The sequence below is a fragment of the Puma concolor genome, chromosome E2, assembly GCF_028749965.1.
Source record: "Puma concolor isolate L17-30 chromosome E2, mPumCon1.1.hap2, whole genome shotgun sequence".
Classification (NCBI taxonomy): domain Eukaryota; kingdom Metazoa; phylum Chordata; class Mammalia; order Carnivora; family Felidae; genus Puma; species Puma concolor.
Window position 1 is genome coordinate 50253900 of NC_141681.1, and position 18124 is coordinate 50272023.

Below are 18124 nucleotides of genomic sequence, written 5' to 3' on the forward strand. Positions count from 1 at the left end.
CCCCGGAGAGGCTGTACTGCCAAACATCGTGATTAGCATATAGGGGGAGAGGGGTGGCGGGGGGCGCGCCTGAGCAAAGCGCATGCGCTTACGGATTGCGGACTAGCGAGTGGCCTTGTTTTAGTTGGCGTCAGTTCGCATCCGGAGAGGGGGCGCAATGGCCAAGACACTTACTAACTCTCACAAACCCCTTCCCCCACCACCATCAGAAATATTTATTGTCGTCGTCTGTGTCAAGCCCTGTGTTGGTGGGCACCGTGGTTTCCGCAGTGAACGAGACATACCTGGCCCCTATCCTGGCACCCCAATCAAAGGAAGGAGGTTCACACAAAATCAGAACCACAACCCAGAGTGGTCAGATTTGGGATGAGTGAAGCATAGGAAGCTGTGGGAGCCAGAGGAAGTGCCTGCCCCAGCCTGGAAAGGCTTCCAAGAGGTGGTGATCTTTAAGCCAAGGATGAATAGAAGCCAACTATAGAATAGGAGTCCTGGCACAGGGAACAGCAAGGGCAGAAGCCTACAGGCAAAAAGTAGTGCATGGTTTGATTGAGAAAGTGATAGCAGCTACGTATGCCTAAAACAGAATTAAGGGAGGGGAAAGGCTCCTAAAGGTAGAGTTAAGAGCTCTGACTATACAGTTTGACGGCATAGGAAGCCACTGCAGTATTCCAGGCTTTTATAATTGACTTATATTTTAGCTCAAAACTCTCAAGAGCTCCCATTATACTTAAATCAAACGTTATCATGGCCCAGGGGCTATACATGTGGTCTGTTCCTACTTGTCTCTGACTTCACTCACCTCTTTATCCACCCCTGTGTACCTCTACTTCCCCTCAAACACCAGTGCCTACCACCTCAGGCCTTTGCCATTGCTGTTCCCTTTGCCTGAAAATGCTTTTCCCTCTGATCTTTGACTCATCATTCATATCTTGGCACAGGTGTCAAACAGACTCTTCCTGATCTTTCAAAGATGGCACGTCGAATTTGCATTAGAGAAATGAGCAGGATTGTGGATACAGCAGGATTGGCCACGAGTTGATGGTTGTGGGAGCTGGGGTGAAGGGTGCATGGGACTTCATAGTCCTGTCTACTTCTGTATTTGAAGTTTTCTATAATACATTAATAGTACCCCATCCCCTCACTCTGCATTTTATCTTAAGAGTACTTATGGCAAGCTGAAATTAAAGGTTTTTTGCTTCCTGTTTCCCTCATGGAAGCTTTGTGAGGGTAAGAAAGGAGTCACCCTTTTTCCTTCAGTCCTCAGTGCCTAGAAACAGGATCAAGTTTCAGATTAGTACGAAGCCATCTAGAACACCTAACATTTGCCTATTTTATTCATCATGGCATCTCCAGATCTTTGGGCAGCACCTGGCACAAAGAAAGAGGTCAGTGTATTTTTTAATCTAAAATTAGGTCTAAAATTAAAATTTAGTCGAATGAATGAGGGGCCAGGAGTGCCAGGCTAAGGGGGCTTGACTTGACCTAGAGGTGATGGGGAAGCTAGGGAAAGATTTTGAGCAGAGCAGGCACAGGTTTTGACAGGGCGAGATGTGAGTTAATTGAAAGGTCCTTTGGAGATTGATTTCCGGGTTAGAGGTAAACCAGGGGAAGGATCTGGGCCTTTGGCCGAGGACAGGGTAGCTCAGTGGCTACTGACTCAAGACTCGGTGGCTTTTGGCCGAAGGAGTGGCCAGGGAAAAAACCAGATTTCTTGGAAGGGTGGAGGTGCCCCTGAAGAGGTAAGGAACTTCTCCTGGCTGGTACTATCCACCAACAACCATCTTACTTCTCTCCCTCCTCCCTCCCTTAGTTCAGTTCCCCTCCCAACATAGTGCAGCTCTGGGCAGAGGGACAGACACACAGCCACCCCAGACACTTGTTCTCTCCTCAGTTTAATGGTGGTTAGTGGGATTGCCAAACCCCCTCCCCGTTCCCCTCCCCGCCCCGTACAAAATGTGTGTTTTTTTTTTTTTTTAAACAAGAAAAAGGGGGCAAAAGCCAGGAATGAGGGGAGGGGGGTGCAATCTGATATTTTCATACAGATTTTTAATTTTTTTTTAATATATTATATATAAAACCATAGAGACCAACGCACCCCCCAGACTCCTTTCCCTCTCCCTGGAGGGCCTGGAGGAGAGATGGGGAAGGCCCCCCCAGGAGTGGGTGGACAGAGAGACAAATATGGATAGGACAGATATGGGGGGAGGAGGTGGGGAAGGGGAGCCCAGGAACCTGGGGATTGGAGAAAAGGGTTGGGGCTGTCTCCCTCACCGCCCCCATCAAAGTTATGACACAAAGACACAGAATCCCTGTTTCCATGCCCTCCCCCCCACCCTTACCCCCACCGTGCAAACATGGCTTTGCAAAGAGGTGCCCAGAGCTCTGTGGAACTCCTACAATGGCTGGCATGGGGTCTGGGACCCCCAAAGAAATCTGTGTTCCCCTTCCCTGCCCACCCCACCCTTCCCAGAATCTGACCCCCTCCCCACAAGACCTGGTTCTGCAGCCTAGGGGCCCTGGCCTTCCCCCAGTTATCTTCCCCCAACCCAATCCCTACCGCCCTCCCTGGACTTGGGGGGTCCGGACCTTTGGCCCTTGCCCCCTGGGGGGCCCAGGCCTCTAGGCCCTTGCTTCTGGCCCTTGCAGAGACCTGGGATCCGACACCCCCCATCCCTGCCCAAGCGTCTGAGGTGTTAGTGGTGGGGGGAGAAGCCCACCATCCCAGACTCTGGTAAATGTCTTTGCAGCTGGCAGTGGGGTGGACCCTAGCCCAGGCCCAGGCCCAGGCCCGGGTGGAGGTGGGGTCAGATGAAGAATTCTTCTTTCCTCTTGTGTCCGTCGCTGCCATTGAGAAAGGCTTCTCTTGCTTCTCCCTGCTCATCCAGGCCACTGGCCTCGTGGGTCAGATAGGAGCCTGAGGGGTGACAGACCCCCAGACAGAGGTGACATATATGTGGACCCAGGAGTTGGACAGAAATATACGGGAAGGGGAGACAGACAAGACATACCAGGCGAAGGAAGAGGGAGAAACGGAACATTCAGGGAGGGAATCAAGTGCAGGGGATTGCAAAACAGGGGCAGAGAAAGAGGTAAAAGCAGAATTAGGAAGACTCCGAAAGTTCAAAGAAAGACCAGCCCTTATCTGTTCTCCTGGTGGTGTCCCCTTACTCTGCTCCCAACGAATCCAACAATTTAGGGAGATGAATTGTTTTATTCAAACTCTTGGCCTTAATTTCACCTTCAGTGTTTCACCCCTTTCAGAGTCAAGGCCGAAAAGTCAACCCGGAATCTTGGCCTCAGGTCCCGCCAGGTTTCGAATCCCGGCTCTAGGTTCCGCCCTCTTATCCTCTGGGCTGTACGCCCTCCCTCTTTGCAACCCGGGCTCTAGGGCCCCGCCCTTCCCGAATCCCACAACCAACCACACCCCCTGCAGAATTCAGTCCCCGCCCCCACTCACCCTTCTGCCGTACAGAGCACCAGACCATGCCCACCAGCACACATATGATCAGAAACACCAGTAGCGCCAGGATGCCGCCCACAATGGCGTAGGGCACCGACGTCTGAGCCTCTACCACCGCACCCGGGTCTGCCAGAGGGACAGGGCGCAGGACCAGGTCATCAGAGCACAGTCCCAGCCTGGCCCCATCGCTGCTGCTCTTGTAAACCAATCCACACAACTAACCGCGCTTTTACGTGTCACGCCCCTCAAACTACTGCCACGCCTGGCCCCTTGTCCTGGTTCCACTCTTTCCTGATGCTCCACTTCCACAAAGAACGCGTGTGTTGGTCTGTACACTGGCCCGAACCAGCCCCTGAATCATTTTGCCAGTACTACCCCACTCCCTCCCCCCACCACTCCCCAAAGAACAGAAACAGCACATCTCTTTTCGTTCGATTCCTTTGACCCACAGAACCTGAGGTCCAAGTCCCTTCCCATCTTGTCTAAAACGCTCCAGGTATTTAAAAATGCTGAGCTAGGGCCCAGCAACTTCCAAAATTCGTGCTCCACTGTCATAAGAGCTAAACACATAGCACTTATTTTGTGCTAGGGACCATTCCAACCGCTTTATATATTTAGCTCATATATAATCTTCACACCCCTATGAGGTAGGTGCTATTGTTTATTTCCGCTTAACCAATGAGGGAACTAAGGCGCAGAGTTACGCGCAATAGGATGCTGCAGAGCCCAGTCTGAACCCAGGCGGTCGGTCTGGTCGCAGAACTCCCGGAATTCAGTTGGCTGTGGACCCCAAAGAATCACCCTTTACAACAGGCCCCTCAAACACCCCTGCAGGCCTTGAACCATCCAACCCAGCTCGCTCATTCCCAAGACCCCCCTGCCTCCGAGGCCCCGCCCCCGCCTTGAGCCCCGCCCCCAGGCCTGCGGCTGCATGCCCTCACCGTAGACCACGAGTACATAGAGCGCCCTCGCGTGGCCGTGCTTGTTCGACGCCTCGCAAGTGTAGGTGCCATTGTCTGCGGATACCAAGCCAGGCAGCGTAAGCGTCTCCCCGACCGCCTCGGCGCGCTCTGGCAAAGACTCATTCCCGCGGTTCCAACGGATCTGGTTTGGCCTGGGCGTGAGGGAAGTATAGTCAGAGTTAGGGACACAGGTGCCAGCATCCAATTCTGACTTCTCGGTAATCTAGATATGTAGTATCTGCCAGTAAGAGGGTCCTTACTCTCCCCATCCTAACCAATAACACCAACAGTCCCGGGCACAGCTTCCACCCATCACCGGAGTCTCAAGAATCCTAGCCTCCTGTCCCCCGCCCGTTCCACTATCAGAATTCAGGAGTCCAGGGCCCCACAGCCTCCCCCCTTCAGGACGCAGAAGTCCGGGCCCCAGCCCCTCTGTTCGCCCAGTCCCCTCTTTCCCGAGACACAGGTGTCCAGGTCCCCGGTCTCTTCTCCTCAGGACCCAGGAGTCTCGGGTCCAAGAGCTCACCTGGGGTTCCCTGTTACAGCACACGTTAGCACCAGCGTGTCTCCCTCCCTCACTACAGCTTGGGAGGCATGGATCCGGGCCGTGGGGGAGTCTGTGGGCGGAAGTGAGATGGGAGAGTGGTGGTCTGGGTCATCTCGCGGGGCTAGAAACCCTCCCGGGGGCAAGCGGCTGGCGTTGGGACCCTCCGGCCCCCCGCGTCCCGGCCCGCCGGGCACTTACACTGCACGTCCAGCACGTACTGCGTCTGCTTGCTGTGTCCGGAGGGCAGCGCCTGGTTCTGCGCCTCGCAGATGACGATACCGCCGTCGTCCTTGCGGTCCACACGAAACCGCACTGTGCTCGCCACGCTCCAGACTTTGCCATTTTCCTGGCCGCTGCTCACTCCTGCCAGGCCCGGCCGGGACTCGGTCAGGCCAGGATTCCGGCCCCGCCCACCCCCCCCCCCAGCCCAAACCAGAGCTGGCTGTTTGCCAAGCTCCGCCTCTTATCCACAGGCCTCGCCTGCAGTCCTCCAAGCCACGCCCCTCCCCGAACTTAGCCCGCAGCCCCAGGTGCCTCTTCCCAAAGCCCCTCCCTCTTTCAATCCCAAGCCCTGTCATCTGTCATTTCCTTTCGTAGCAGCATATTGGGTGGCCAGGGTCAGCGAAACCTGTGCGCTCTTCTCCAAGCCCCGCGCACTTATAAGCCAGCAGGTCCCAAGACCCGCTTCCTCTCAGTCCCACCCCTCGGCGGCACTTCCGCGGTGACCCCACCCCAGGTAGTACCTTTCAGCTCCTTGCGGTCCCGGTACCAGCGCAGGACAGCGGCGGGGCGGGACCGAGGAACCAGGCAGCTGAGCTCCACCTCGCCTCCCTCCACCGCCTGCTCCCGGACCTCCACCACGGGATTCTCTGGGGCCACTGCAGGGAGAAAGGGGTTAGGGGGGCGGTCAGCGGTGGCACTGAGGTGGACTCAAAGAAACTAGGTGCCACAAGGGTGGCAGGGGTCAAACACAGGCTGGAGGTCAGGAAGACCGGCCGTGTTTCCTGGGGGCAGGTGTCGAGGAGGTTAAAAACAACCAGATTTAAAAATCAGGTCTCAGGATAAGGGACAAGCGGAGGAGAAAGGAGGAGGGGATGTTTGAGGAGGGAGAGGCGTTACCCAATACAGTAAGCGTGGCAATCTGGTGGTGGGTATCCTCCGTGTAGAGCTGGCAGAAATAGCCCCCCTCGTCCTCCAGGCGGGCATCTGAGAGCCGGATCCGCACGCGGCGCGGAGAGAACTCCTCAAGCTGGAAACGCTCATCCTTCAGGGCTAGGCAGAAGGAACAGGAAGGAGTGAACCTAGGGAATTCTGGCTCCACGGACCTGCCCTTCCTCCAGAAGCTTACAGTCCTGCGCTCTGCCCCTTTCCCCATCCAGCCATACCCGTGCATCTCAGGGACCCCCACCTGTGACTCCCTTGGGGACCCAGAATGATCCAGGCCCTCATGCCCACAGGACAAGTTGTCCAGGCCCCTAGCTCCATGCTCTGTCAGGACCCGAGTCCACACTCTCCCCTCTGTCCTTTTTCAGGACACAGGGGTCAGGCCCCAGTCCTTCTCCTTCAAGACTCAGGATTTCCTACCCCAGCACTCACCGCGGGTGCCGTTGAAGAAGAGGGTCTGCCGGGCTGGGTTCTGAATGACAACTATGGATCCATCGTACTGGTGCAGACGGCAGGTTATCTCGGCCACCCCTCCCTCAGCCACGGTCACATTCTCTGTCTGTACTTCCTGTCCAGCCCCTGGACCAGCAGACAGAGAGACAGGATAGGAGACTCGTTGAGGGCTGCGATTCAGTCTTTTCTCTCTCCCCCGTTCCTCCCCCATCCAAATCGCCAATCTCTCTCTTTCCCCTCTCATTCAGTTCCTTGCAGCCAACATTTCCCGAGGGCTGGATTCTGGGAGGTAAAGACAAGCTGCTCCAGAGAAGCTACAGTCACGATCCAGTGGTATGTGCACTAATGGGGACAGCACAGAGCACACGAGGAGCCCAGAGGAAGGGGAGACTAAGGCTGCCTAGGGAGATGGGTGATCAGAGAAGGTTCTGGAAGAAAGCTCCATTGGATCCAGATTTTAGAGTGAGCAGTTCACCAGGTGTGGGAAACTGCTATGTGTTCACCAAATCCCACCTTTCACACCTGGGCACCCGTTGTAATTTGTCTGCAGTGATGGCCACAATATTCTTCCCATCCCTGTATATGCCCTTTGTAAGTTGACTTTGCCCCTCCTCTGTCAGAAAGCAGGCACTCTGATCCTGTTGATCTGGGCAGGCCCTGTGACTTGCTTTGACCAACCACTTGCTTTGACTTGTTTTGATCACATTTCCTAAAAGTGATACTGTATGGGTTCTCAAGCGTAGCATTTCTATTCGTGCCCTCTTGCTGCCCTGAGACCATCAGGTAAAGATGCCTGGACTAGCTTCCCTGAGGGTAAGGGACCACATGGAGAGAGAAACCCAGCCAGTAGCCAGCACCAACTGCCGGTCATGTGAGTGAGGCCATCCTGGCCCATCCAGCCCCAAGTGACTGCAGCCACATGAGTGACTCCAGCTGAGACCCAGAGATGAACTGCCCAACCAACTCAGTCCAGATCGCTGACTCCCAGAGTTATTTCCCACAGCAAATACCCATGATTGTTGTTTAAAGCCACTACATTTTGGAGGGTCCCTTACACCACCAAAGTTAACTGGTAGGACACACGATTGGACTACATTTCCTCAGATCCCTTGTACTTAGTTGGGACCACGTGGCTGGTTTCTGGCCAGTGGGATGTAGGTGGAACAGAGAAACACCTCTTCCAGGCTGGCTCATGTCAATCACAGTCGTTCTTGCTGGCTGAATGGAGAGGACCCCAAGGAGCCTGTAGGAGAACAGGATCACAAGCTGGAAGGAGCCCAGGGCCCTGACTGCCCGCTGTGACCTGCCTGCACAGGACTGTAACGTGAATGAGAAATTCACTTTTTTGTTAAGCCGTTGGGATTTCGGGGCTGTTGTTATTGTGGTTAACCTACCCTGATTAATCCATCAGAGGAGGAAGGTAGGGGATTAGTAAGGGGGTATTTTCAGCAGAGGCAGCAGCCTAGAGTACAGCTCGAAGCTGGGATTAATCAGCATCACCATCACCATCACCATTGTCACGGTCATCTTCAAAATAAAATAACCACAATGGCTACTGTTTATTAGGCACTTGCTATGCCTGTGCCAGGCTCTGTGCTAAGGGTGTTACCTATATAATTTCCATTTAATCATCAGAGTACCCAAATAGTTAGGCACTATTAGCAATCCCCAGCTTAAAATTTTTTTAATGCCTATTTTTATTTTTGAGACGGAGAGAGAAAAACCGTGAGTAGGGGAGGGGCAGGAGAGAGGGAGACACAGAATCCAAAGCAGGCTCCAGGCTCCGAGCTGTCAGCACAGAGCCCCATGTGGGGCTCGAACTCTTGAACCGTGAGATCATGACCTGAGCTGAAGTCGGACGGTTAACCGACTGAGCCACCCAGGCGCCCCAATCCCCAGCTTTTTAAAATTCCCATTTCATGGGTGAGAAAGTTGGTCCAGAGAGAGAACTTGCTCAAGGTCTTAGAGTGACAGTGGAAGGGCCGGGATCTGCATGCAGAGCTCTCTGGTGCCACATTTTGCATCCACCTCCACCTCCTGGTTGTCTGGGTGAAATTGTGCAGCCCTGGGGAGGGGGTGTGGGGTGTGCTAGTGGAGGGCCACAAAGGCCAAGCCTGGAGATTAGCTTTTACCCTGAAGGCCAGTGGAGGTTTTGAAGCAGGAAAGTGCCATGATCAGATCTGGTTATTTACCTTTAAATGTGGGCTAACTCTGGCTTCGAGTCTCTTGCATTCTGTCCCATTCATTCGAGTATTTCCTGAGCAGTAGGTAGGTGCTTAGGGGCTGGGTGCCCAGAGATGAGTCAGATGAGGTCCCTGCCCTGGAAGGCCTTCAAGATTTACAGGGAGGTAGATGCAAATCACTGTAATTGACCGTCAGAAGTGTTATATTCCCTGTAAGAGGGCTCGGTAACCCAATTTGGATGCTGAGGGGTAGAAAAGATTAATTCTGGAGAATGGAGGCAGAGACAGCTAGCTTTCTACCCAGCATCCATAATCCAGCATCCATAATTCTTCTTAGTAAAAGAACCCTGATTATATTTATGGTTGCCCTATGTCCAGCAGAAAAAGATATTCCCAGACTCCCTTGCAGCTAAATGAGGCCACGTGATAAAAAGTTTTGTACACACTCGATATAAGGATAAGTGACTTCCCTCGTAATTCATATGGTAATTTCAGGAGGACTTCCTAAAGAAAAGGGACAAGTCTTTTTTCTTCCAGGTTGCCTTTATGCTGCCTGGAACTGGGATGTGATGCCTGGAGTTCTGGCAGCCACTTGACCAAGAGGACAAGGGCACGAAAGATAGTGGAACTAAGAGCTGGAAGGTACCTGAGTCTCTGGTGATGATGTGGAGCTGCCTCCAAAGCCCTGGATGCCTACTTCTGGACTTCTCTTAGGTTTGAATATAATGCTTTGTGCACTTAAGCCACTCTTACGGGTTGATTTGGCACTTCCTGGAATATCAACATGTCCAATCCTGGCCCCACATATTTTTTCCTCCCCATGTCTTTTTCTTTTTTTTTTTTTTTTTTTAAATTTTTTTTCAACGTTTTTTATTTATTTTTGGGACAGAGAGAGACAGAGCATGAACGGGCGAGGGGCAGAGAGAGAGGGAGACACAGAATCGGAAACAGGCTCCAGGCTCTGAGCCATCAGCCCAGAGCCCGACGCGGGGCTCGAACTCACGGACCGTGAGATCGTGACCTGGCTGAAGTCGGACGCCCAACCGACTGCGCCACCCAGGCGCCCCCCCATGTCTTTTTCAATCTCGGTAAATATCACGACCATCCACCCAGTTGCTCAAGCCAAAAACCTTTCCCTCTCTCTAACATCCATTCCATCAGCAAGATCTATCCATCTACCTCTAAAACATATCCCAAATCAGTTCATCTTTTTTTTTTTTTTTATTTTTTTTTCAACGTTTATTTATTTTTGGGACAGAGAGAGACAGAGCATGAACGGGGGAGGGGCAGAGAGAGAGGGAGACACAGAATCGGAAACAGGCTCCAGGCTCTGAGCCATCAGCCCAGAGCCTGACGTGGGGCTTGAACTCCCGGACCACGAGATCGTGACCTGGCTGAAGTTGGACGCTTAACCGACTGCGCCACCCAGGCGCCCCATCATCTTTTTACCGCCACCCTAGTCCAATGACACGGTCTCTTACATTGACCTTTAAGAGCTACTCAGGGGTCTCCCAGCTTCTACGCCTGCCTCCCCTCAGGCCATTCTCCACACAGCAGCCAGATGGAGTTTTCCAGAAGGTAAATCAGATCAAGTCACCTCTCTGCTTGAAACCCTCTGAAGGCTGGTGCCTGGATGGCTCAGTCGTTAAGCATCTGACTTCAGTTCAGGTCATGATCTCATGGTTCGTGAGTTCGAGCCCCGTATCGGGTGAACACGAGCCCTGCATAGGGTGAGCTCCGCTTCTCTCTCTCTCTCTGCCCCTCCTGGGATTCTCTCTCTCTCCCTCTCTCTCTCTCCCTCTCTAGACTCTGCCCCTCACTCACCTGCACCCTCTCTCTCTCAACAAACAAAAACAAAAGACAAACAAAAAAACCCTGGAAGGCTGCCCATGACACTTAGGAAATAAAGTAAAATCTGTATTCCTTCCCTGGACCTTGAAGGTGCTATGTGGCCTGGACCCCTCTGACCACAGTTCCAACCACCCTCCTGCTACTCCCTCTCCTCCAGGTGCATTGGCCTTGATCTTCCTCAAATTCACTGAACTCGTTTCCACCCCATGGCCCTTGCACTTGCTCTCCCCTCTGCCTGGAATGTTCTTCACTGCCTCCTGTTGTCGTTCAGGTCTCTGCTCACATCCACACCTCCTCAGGGAGCCCTCCCTCACACCTCACACGTCCCCTTACCTCCAGAACACTTTCTGTTCTGTCCCCACTGGTTTTATTTCCTCTACAGAAATGTCACTGAAATTATCTTGGTAATGCGCTTACTCATTTACTGTGTTTGTCCCCTGCCACCAGAATACACACCCCATGCAAGCAGGAATGTAATCCATCGGTTTCACTGCTGTACCCCTCCTCCCTAGAAGTGTCCCTGAAGCTAGATAAGTGTCTGGGAGATTGACGGATGAATAGCGTGTGCTGGGCACGATTTCATTTCAACCTCACAACGACTCTGTGACATCATTATCCTCAGGGTAGACACCTGGGTTGATCCCAGCTGGACCACTGGCCATCTTTGTGACCTTGGGCAAGCGGCATGACTTTTCTGAGCCTCAGATGCCCTGTCTGTAAAATGGGGATGATGCCAGTGCCTTGTCTCCTAGGGATCAGCCCAGTGCCCAAAGCTCAGGGAGCCCTTCCTGCAAAGCTACTGTTATTACAACTCCGGAAACATGCCTGTGCACATGAAAACTGGCCTGCCTGCACATCCTGGTGCTTAAAAAACAAAACAAAGCAAAGCAAAGCAAAGCAAAACAAAACAAAAACATCCTGAAGCCTAGCCATTGATCCTGGACCTCAGGGCTAACCCAGTGCTAGCCCCCCATTTTACAGATGTGGAGAATGAGGCTCAGGGGTCCCAGGCCAAGTCAGTGGCAGAAACTCAACATCTCCTGGGAGCCATCAGGACCTCTGCATCTGCCCCCGCCCCTACCGTGCAAATTATTCCTCTGCTGTCTGCTTGAGGGTGCACATGGGGTGAGGGTGGGGGGCTTTTGTCTTGTTCCCTCCCCCTCCTGAGGAGTCAGTAACCAACAGTGTCCGTGCCTGGAATATTAATGTCCCAGGAGCTTTTGTTTCAGGGTTGGGGAGTTGGGGGGTGGTGAGGCGGGACTTGTTAGTCCGAGAGGGCTAAGCTTTTGGGACTTGGGCACTGGCCCTTTAAACGGTGTTGACAGCCTGGAGTCGTCATGGGGATGGTGCCTGGAAAAAGGGACTGGGGAGGGCTTGGGAAAGAGTGGCTGAGCAGGTGATAGGTAGAGACCCAGAATCCAGCCCTCTTCTCCTTTAGACCCAGAAGTCCAGCTCCCAACTGCCTCTTTCCCCAGGATCCAGGAGTCCAGACTCCTAGCCCCCTCCTCCAATCAGGATCCAGGAGTCTGGGTTCTCAGCCTCCTCCTCCTTCATCCCCCGAAGTCCTGAGCCCCAGCCTTCTCCCCCTTTAAACCCAGGAGTCTGGGCTTCCAGCCCCCTCCTCCTTCAGGACCCAGGAGCCAGGGGTCCAGAGTACACAGCTGGTGGATGTTTCCACGGAGACTAAACAGGGTAGGGGGAGCACTTCCTGGGTCCTGAGTCAGCGAATACCCAAGGGAGTCTCAAGGTCACGGTTCCGGGAAGGTCACAGCCACCCCCTCCGTATCCGCTCCCCAGGGGGCTCATGGCTTCATGCCTCCTTCCCCCACTTCCTCCCCTAGGGAGGTGGTACATCCCTTCGTCCTGAATGAACCCCCCTCAGCCCCCCATCAATGGCGGAGTCCGAACATCCTCGCACAAAGCATCAATTCTTCCCCAGCTCAGCCTTGTGAAGGCGCCTGTATTCGCAGGACCTAGGCGTCAGGGTCCCAGCCCCTCCTCCCTCGGAAACCTGGAGTGGGACCCCCGGTCCCTTCCTCTCCCAGGACTCAGTAGTCTGTACCTCCATTCCTCCCACAAGACCTAGGAGTATGGATCCCCAGCCCTCTTCTCCCCTTAGACCCAGGAGTCCAAGCCCCCAGCCCCCTCCTCCCTCTGAGACACTTAGCCTTCTACCTCAGATCCCAGAGTCTAAAACCCTGACCCCTCCTCCCTCAGACCCAGGAGTCCTGGCCCCCAGCCCCCTTCTCTCCTGGAAACTTCACTGCAGGTCCACAGTCCTCAACCCTCGGAATCACAGTCCTGCCTTCCCCCAGCCTTCCGTCCCCCTCCTATCTGGGGACCAAGCATCAGGTGGGGGCGTAGGGGTGAGTCAGCAGCCTCACACACAAAGTGCCCCCTATGGCCCCCACGTTCCTGGGATATTCAGAACTCCCTAGATTCTGGGCCTCAGGCCCAGCCAGGGGGTGGGAGGTTTCCCCTGGGCGTGGGGTCATGGGGGAATTCCTGCTTCAGGAAGGGTGCAGGCCTGCACTGAGCCCTCACTGTCCTACCCTCCACTCCCAGTACCCTCTAGTCACCCGCTCCCAGGAGAGCCCAGGCTCTGTCGCTGCCCTCTTGCCCCACTGAGTTACTGCAGAGGATCCTTAGTGCCTGGTTCTCGGAGGACTATGGGCCTGGGGTCTGCACTGGCAGGAACCAGTGGGTGCTTGGGTCTTGGTGCCACAGGCCATTGGGCGCTGGCGAGTCTGACTGTCTCCAAGCATCCCCCCCCCTACCTCCCCCACCCAGAGAGAGAAAGCTGCCTTTGTGTTCCCCAAGACGGGGACAGGCCAGGCTCGCACGACATTAACCCACCCCGGGCCCCAACCCTGCTGTGTCTAAGGTCTTGGAATCCATTGCTGAACCTGACCCCCCGCTCTGGAGACTCAGGCATCCAGCTCATGGGTGGGTGGGGGTCAGTGACAGAAACCATCCAAGGCCTGCACCCTGGGGTGACTCATATTGGGGGCAAGGTCCCCCTGCTCTCAGAGTGACCTGTCAGAACTCTAGCAGGGAAAAGTGAGTCACTGGGGAGGAAAACATTTGGGCAACAACAAACTCCCCCTCTACAAAGCCCCCTAACTCTAAACGGTCGCTCTGTCTTTTCTCTGTATCTGGATATCCATTCCCTCTGCCCCTCTCTGCTCTATCCAATTCCCGGCCTGTGGATCTCTGGTCCTGCCTGCGTGCATCTGGTCAGGCAACGCATCTCTCTCTCGCTTCCTCTCGCCTGCCCACCCTGGGCCCTTCTTTCCTTTGGCATCAATCTCCTCCTCCTTCTCTGGTATTCTTGGCAGATGTGTGAGCCAGGAAAGAGAATTCGGTTTTGGAAGGGCACAAAGGGACCCCCATCTTCCTTCGTGCTGGCTGGCCAAAGTGAGAAAGGAAAGGGGTGACTGAGAGGAAGATGATGGAGGGACCGTGAGCAACGCCTGAAATCTGGCGGCCAAGGTCATTCAGAAATATCCAGTGAAAAGGAAAGCAGACAGGGCCCTCTGATACCAGGTACCCCAGCCCCCTAGCCCACGCTGTAAGGAAGGGGGAAAGTGAGGCTCAGAGAAGGGCAGGGACTGACATAAAATCACACCAGAGAGGCTGGTTCCTCAGCTCCCAGTCCAGAGTGCTCCCGTGACACCCAGCTCTCTCCCAACTTGTAACGCCCCATGCCATTTAATTTAGCGAAAGTTTAGAGAAGTAGGATGCAGGTGCCAGGAAGCAGTGACTTGAACATGAAACAAGAAACAAGCCTCTAGAGCTACCTCCCAGGAGCGCCGGAGAAAAGACTCTTGAACTGGGCAAGCCGTCATCTTAGGTTCTGATTCTGAGAGAATCCATCCCCTGATTCTAAGCTGTCAAGATTCCAGATGTCAGAGGTGTCAAGACTCAGGATCTCCCGGAGGTCAAGATCTCAGAATTTTAAAGCTGTCAAGAGGCTAGAATCCTAACTAACGCTGTCAAGGTTCTAGAATTTGAAAGGTGGCAAGATTCTAAAGACTTGGGGATTCTAGAGTCCTAAAGACGCCAGTGTTTTCAAACACCCTCAGGTTCTTTGTTTACTGGATTCATTGGTTCTAGGATTCTATGAACCTGGTTCAGGAGCCTAAAAGAAGACAGAATAATAAAACTGGAGGGCATTGTAGCTAAGGTACCAAAGCGCTCATGGGGAGGAGGGCGGGGGGATTGTGGCTTGTCTGCTGCAAAGAAAGAAGGAAATGGTAAAAGTTCCAAGCAATGGCAGAAGACTTTAGAAGAACGCAAGGTGCAGCGTGAGAGGTCGGCTTTGCCCCTCTGGCCTTGTCCTGAGGAGAGGGAGGCTGTGCCCCAAACCCTGCGGTGCGGGATGTGTAACCGCACCCAGTTTGCCAGAAACCCCTTGGGAGGTCCGAGCTGGAGTTCCCTTTCAGGTCACTGGGTTCAACACTTTACAGAAAGGGGAACTGAGGCCCAGAGAGAGGAGGGGACTTGAGGCCGGCTGCTGGGGCAAATGGCAGGAGGCAGGATGTAAATAAACCCTGGCCCCCGGCCCTGTGCCATCTGGCTACACACCTCTCCCAAATCTCTCCGTAGCATCCTGCCCTCCACTTCTGCCCAGCCACCTCCCAGCCATCCATTCCTCCTAAGAGCGGCCTCACCCGCTGGGGAGGGGGTGACCTGTGGCAGGTTTGAGGCACACGCAGTGTGAGAGTGTGAGTGTGTAGGTGACGTTTCCTGACCTTGTCCCCAGCCTCAGGGTCACCCTATCGTGGAGGTGTCCGGCTTTTCACAGTGTGTGATGTGGCTATGTGGATGGCTCCCTAGATGTCCTGGAGGGGGGCTTCTCTGTAAGTTATGGTCTGGGTGTGTGAAGGGGGGGGGGCAGCATTTGCGAGGCATTTGCTGAATCCACGTGTGTGCCCACATGCCAAGGTTCCTCACACACTTCCCAACACGCACGCACACACACACACACACACACACTTCCCTCCAAGGCCCTTCAGGATGCCCTGTCTGACTCAATTCCTCTCCAGGGCACAGATGTATGAAGGGGTGCAGGAATTAAGGATGGGGTCAGGGAGGTTGTAAGGGTAAAGGGGGGAGCAGAAAGATGGGGGACAGGGGGACACTGGGACAGAGAGGCGGGGATGGATAGTGGGGGGAATGAAGAAGAGAGGTGACAGAGGGGGCTAGAGAAACGGGCAGGAAAGATAGGGGATAGAGACAAGGGGATGGGACAGATGGGGGACAGAGGGAAAGGGACAGAGAAACAAGGGTGACAGTGAGACAGGGACAGAGAGGGAGAATGGGGGCAGAGAGGGACAGCAGAAATAGAGAGGGACAGAGGAGAATAGAGAGGATGATGGGGGGACAGAGTGACCCAGTAAAAAGGGGCAGAGACCAAGGGACAGAGGTGGGGGACAAAGACAGGATGGAGAGGTGGGGGACAGGGCGGCAAGGAGAAAGGGGGACAGACAGGGGGGACAGGACTTCCAGACCGAGGGACAGAGGACAAGGGTAGGGGGACAAGGAGAGAGACTGAGGGACTCACAGACAGGCGGACAGAGGGACGCAGAGACCGAACAGAAGGACAGCGGGACCGGCCCAGAGAAGGCGGGCTTGCGGAAGGGGTGGGGGGGGTGGGTAATGGTGGTCTCGGTCCCTTTGTCCCCGCCGGGATCCGGGCCTGTGCGGGGTGGTGGTGGGGGGGGGGGGGGGCTGCGGCACAGCGGCCGGGGCCCGCGTCCCCCTCCCCCCGCTCGCGGCTCTCAGCTCCCGGCTCCCGGCCCGCGCTGCGCTTTGTCCCGGGGAGGGGGCCCGGCCCGGCCCCGCGCGCATTGTTCGGCCTCTGCGGCCCCGCGGCAGCCGGGCTGTCACCGCAGCGCGCCCCCCGCCCCGGCCCGGCCGGCCGACCCCGGCCCCCGACCCTACCTGGCCCCGCCGCGGCCGCCCACAGCAGCAGCAGCGGCCACTGGAAGCGCCGGGCCCGGCCCATGGTGCCGCCGCCGCCGCCGCCGCCGCCGCTCGCTCCCGGCCCGGCACCTGCACAGCCCGCGCCGCCCGCCCCGCCCCCGAGCCCCGCCCCGCCCCCGAGCCCCGCCCCCTGCCCGCCCGGGGGCGGGGCGCTGGGGCCGGGGCGGGGCCGGGGCCGGGGCGGGGCCCAGGCCGGGACTGGGGGTAGGGGGTGGGAGACCCAGGGGGCCGAGAGACGGTGGGGGTGGGGGGATGGTGGGGGGATGGTGGGGGTGCGGGCCCCCCAAGAGCGGGGCAGTTGCGGGCGGGGGCGTGCGGGGGATGCGGGAGAACGGGAGGGTGCTGCGTGAGGGCAGAGGTTGCGGGTGCTGTGCGAAGGGGTGAGTGTGAGTGTGTTGGTGGAAGGGTGTGCGAGGGTGCAGGTGTTGCGTGAGGGGAAGGAGGTGAGTGGTGTGTGTGAAGGCTTGGGTGTGTGTGGAGGGGAGTGTTGCGTGAGGGTGTGAGCATCGAGGGAGGGAGGAGTGTTCTGTGGGAAAGGTGAGTGTGAGAGGTGTTCTGTGGACAAGTGAGTGCAGGTGAAGGTGTCACATGACGGATTGTGACCTTAGCCACCCCGAGCTCCGGGAGGGCGGCAGAGGGGTGTCTGGGCAGGTCCTGGATCTCCCAGGCAGGGCTGGGCGGGGCGGGGGTCAGGTCCCACCCTTCCTACCGTCCAGACCCAGGAATCCAGTGTTTCCACATCATGCATCACTCTCCTGAAAGGGGCCCCTGAAAGGGAACCAACTGGAAGGAAGCCTGAGTCCTGAGCCCCAGAGAGGGAGAGGCTCCTGTGGATGCCTCCCACGCCCTAGCGTCTAGCTTCCCCACCCCTGCTTCCCCCGCTCTTCCTGCCCCAGGCTCTTTTGTGTCCCCGACTTTCCACGCGCGCTTCCCACTTCTCTCCCATCATTGTTGCTGACTCACCCCTCCAGATTCGGGTCCCTTCTCCCTCCTGGGGAGTGGTCTCCCTGAGCCCACTTCTGTGGGACCTTGTAGACCCGGTGCAAGTTTATCACCCTTAGAACCCGGGAAGAGTGAGAAAGAGACCGCGACCTCAGGCCCGTTTGACAGTCAGATAAACGGAGACATCCCAACTTTGAAAACCCTTGCTCTTTACCTCCATCGCTACCGGAGTGTTCTAGATTCAGGCCCACCAGGGGACTTCAGCTCCCGATACCCTTTCTGTCCTCGGTGTCCAGCTCCCAGCATCCTCTCTGTCTTCGGGACCCAGACTCCCATCAAGCTCTGCGTCCCCAGGATCACACTTCTAAGCAACCCCTCTCCTTTTCCATTCTCAGTTCACCTTTCTATAAACTGGGGGAAGAGGCCTCGCATTCTCTGTCTTAGGACGGGTGGAAGAGAGATGTCTGACCTGGAGGTGGGAATCTGGGTTGGGAGGTAGGTCGCTAACTGTTGTCTTTGCCCCGAGAAAGGTCCCCTTGCCCATGGCTCCAACCAACGTCTCCTGCTTCAGCTG

General features: G+C 55.7%; 1 protein-coding gene across 2 annotated transcripts; it reads right to left on the reverse strand.

The window, feature by feature from the left end:
* Positions 1-1875: 1875 nt before the first annotated feature.
* Positions 1876-16684, reverse strand: CADM4 (cell adhesion molecule 4). Of its 2 annotated transcripts, XM_086689987.1 has the most exons (9): positions 16567-16684; positions 6566-6712; positions 6089-6241; positions 5713-5847; positions 5168-5332; positions 4949-5039; positions 4402-4574; positions 3458-3586; positions 1876-2914 (listed from the first exon to the last, which is right to left on the reverse strand). In XM_086689987.1, the coding sequence occupies exons 1-9, from the start codon at positions 16628-16630 to the stop codon at positions 2805-2807; spliced, it is 1167 nt and encodes a 388-aa protein (XP_086546113.1). In that variant the 5' UTR covers positions 16631-16684; the 3' UTR covers positions 1876-2804. The 2 variants fall into 2 exon arrangements, with proteins under 2 accessions (XP_086546113.1, XP_086546114.1); XM_086689988.1 differs by lacking the exons at positions 1876-2914; positions 3458-3586 and adding an exon at positions 4104-4240.
* Positions 16685-18124: the final 1440 nt, after the last annotated feature.

Bases quoted from the DNA above. Each gene is read 5' to 3' on its own strand.
- CADM4 (XM_086689987.1), bottom strand. From the start codon at position 16,630: ATGGGCCGGGCCCGGCGCTTCCAGTGGCCGCTGCTGCTGCTGTGGGCG. The intron at 5,333-5,712 runs GTACTACCTGGG...CGGGCCTGGCAG, and splicing joins GGACCGCAAGGAGCTGAAAG to GAGTGAGCAGCGGCCAGGAA. The intron at 5,040-5,167 runs GTAAGTGCCCGG...TTCCGCCCACAG, and splicing joins GTACGTGCTGGACGTGCAGT to ACTCCCCCACGGCCCGGATC.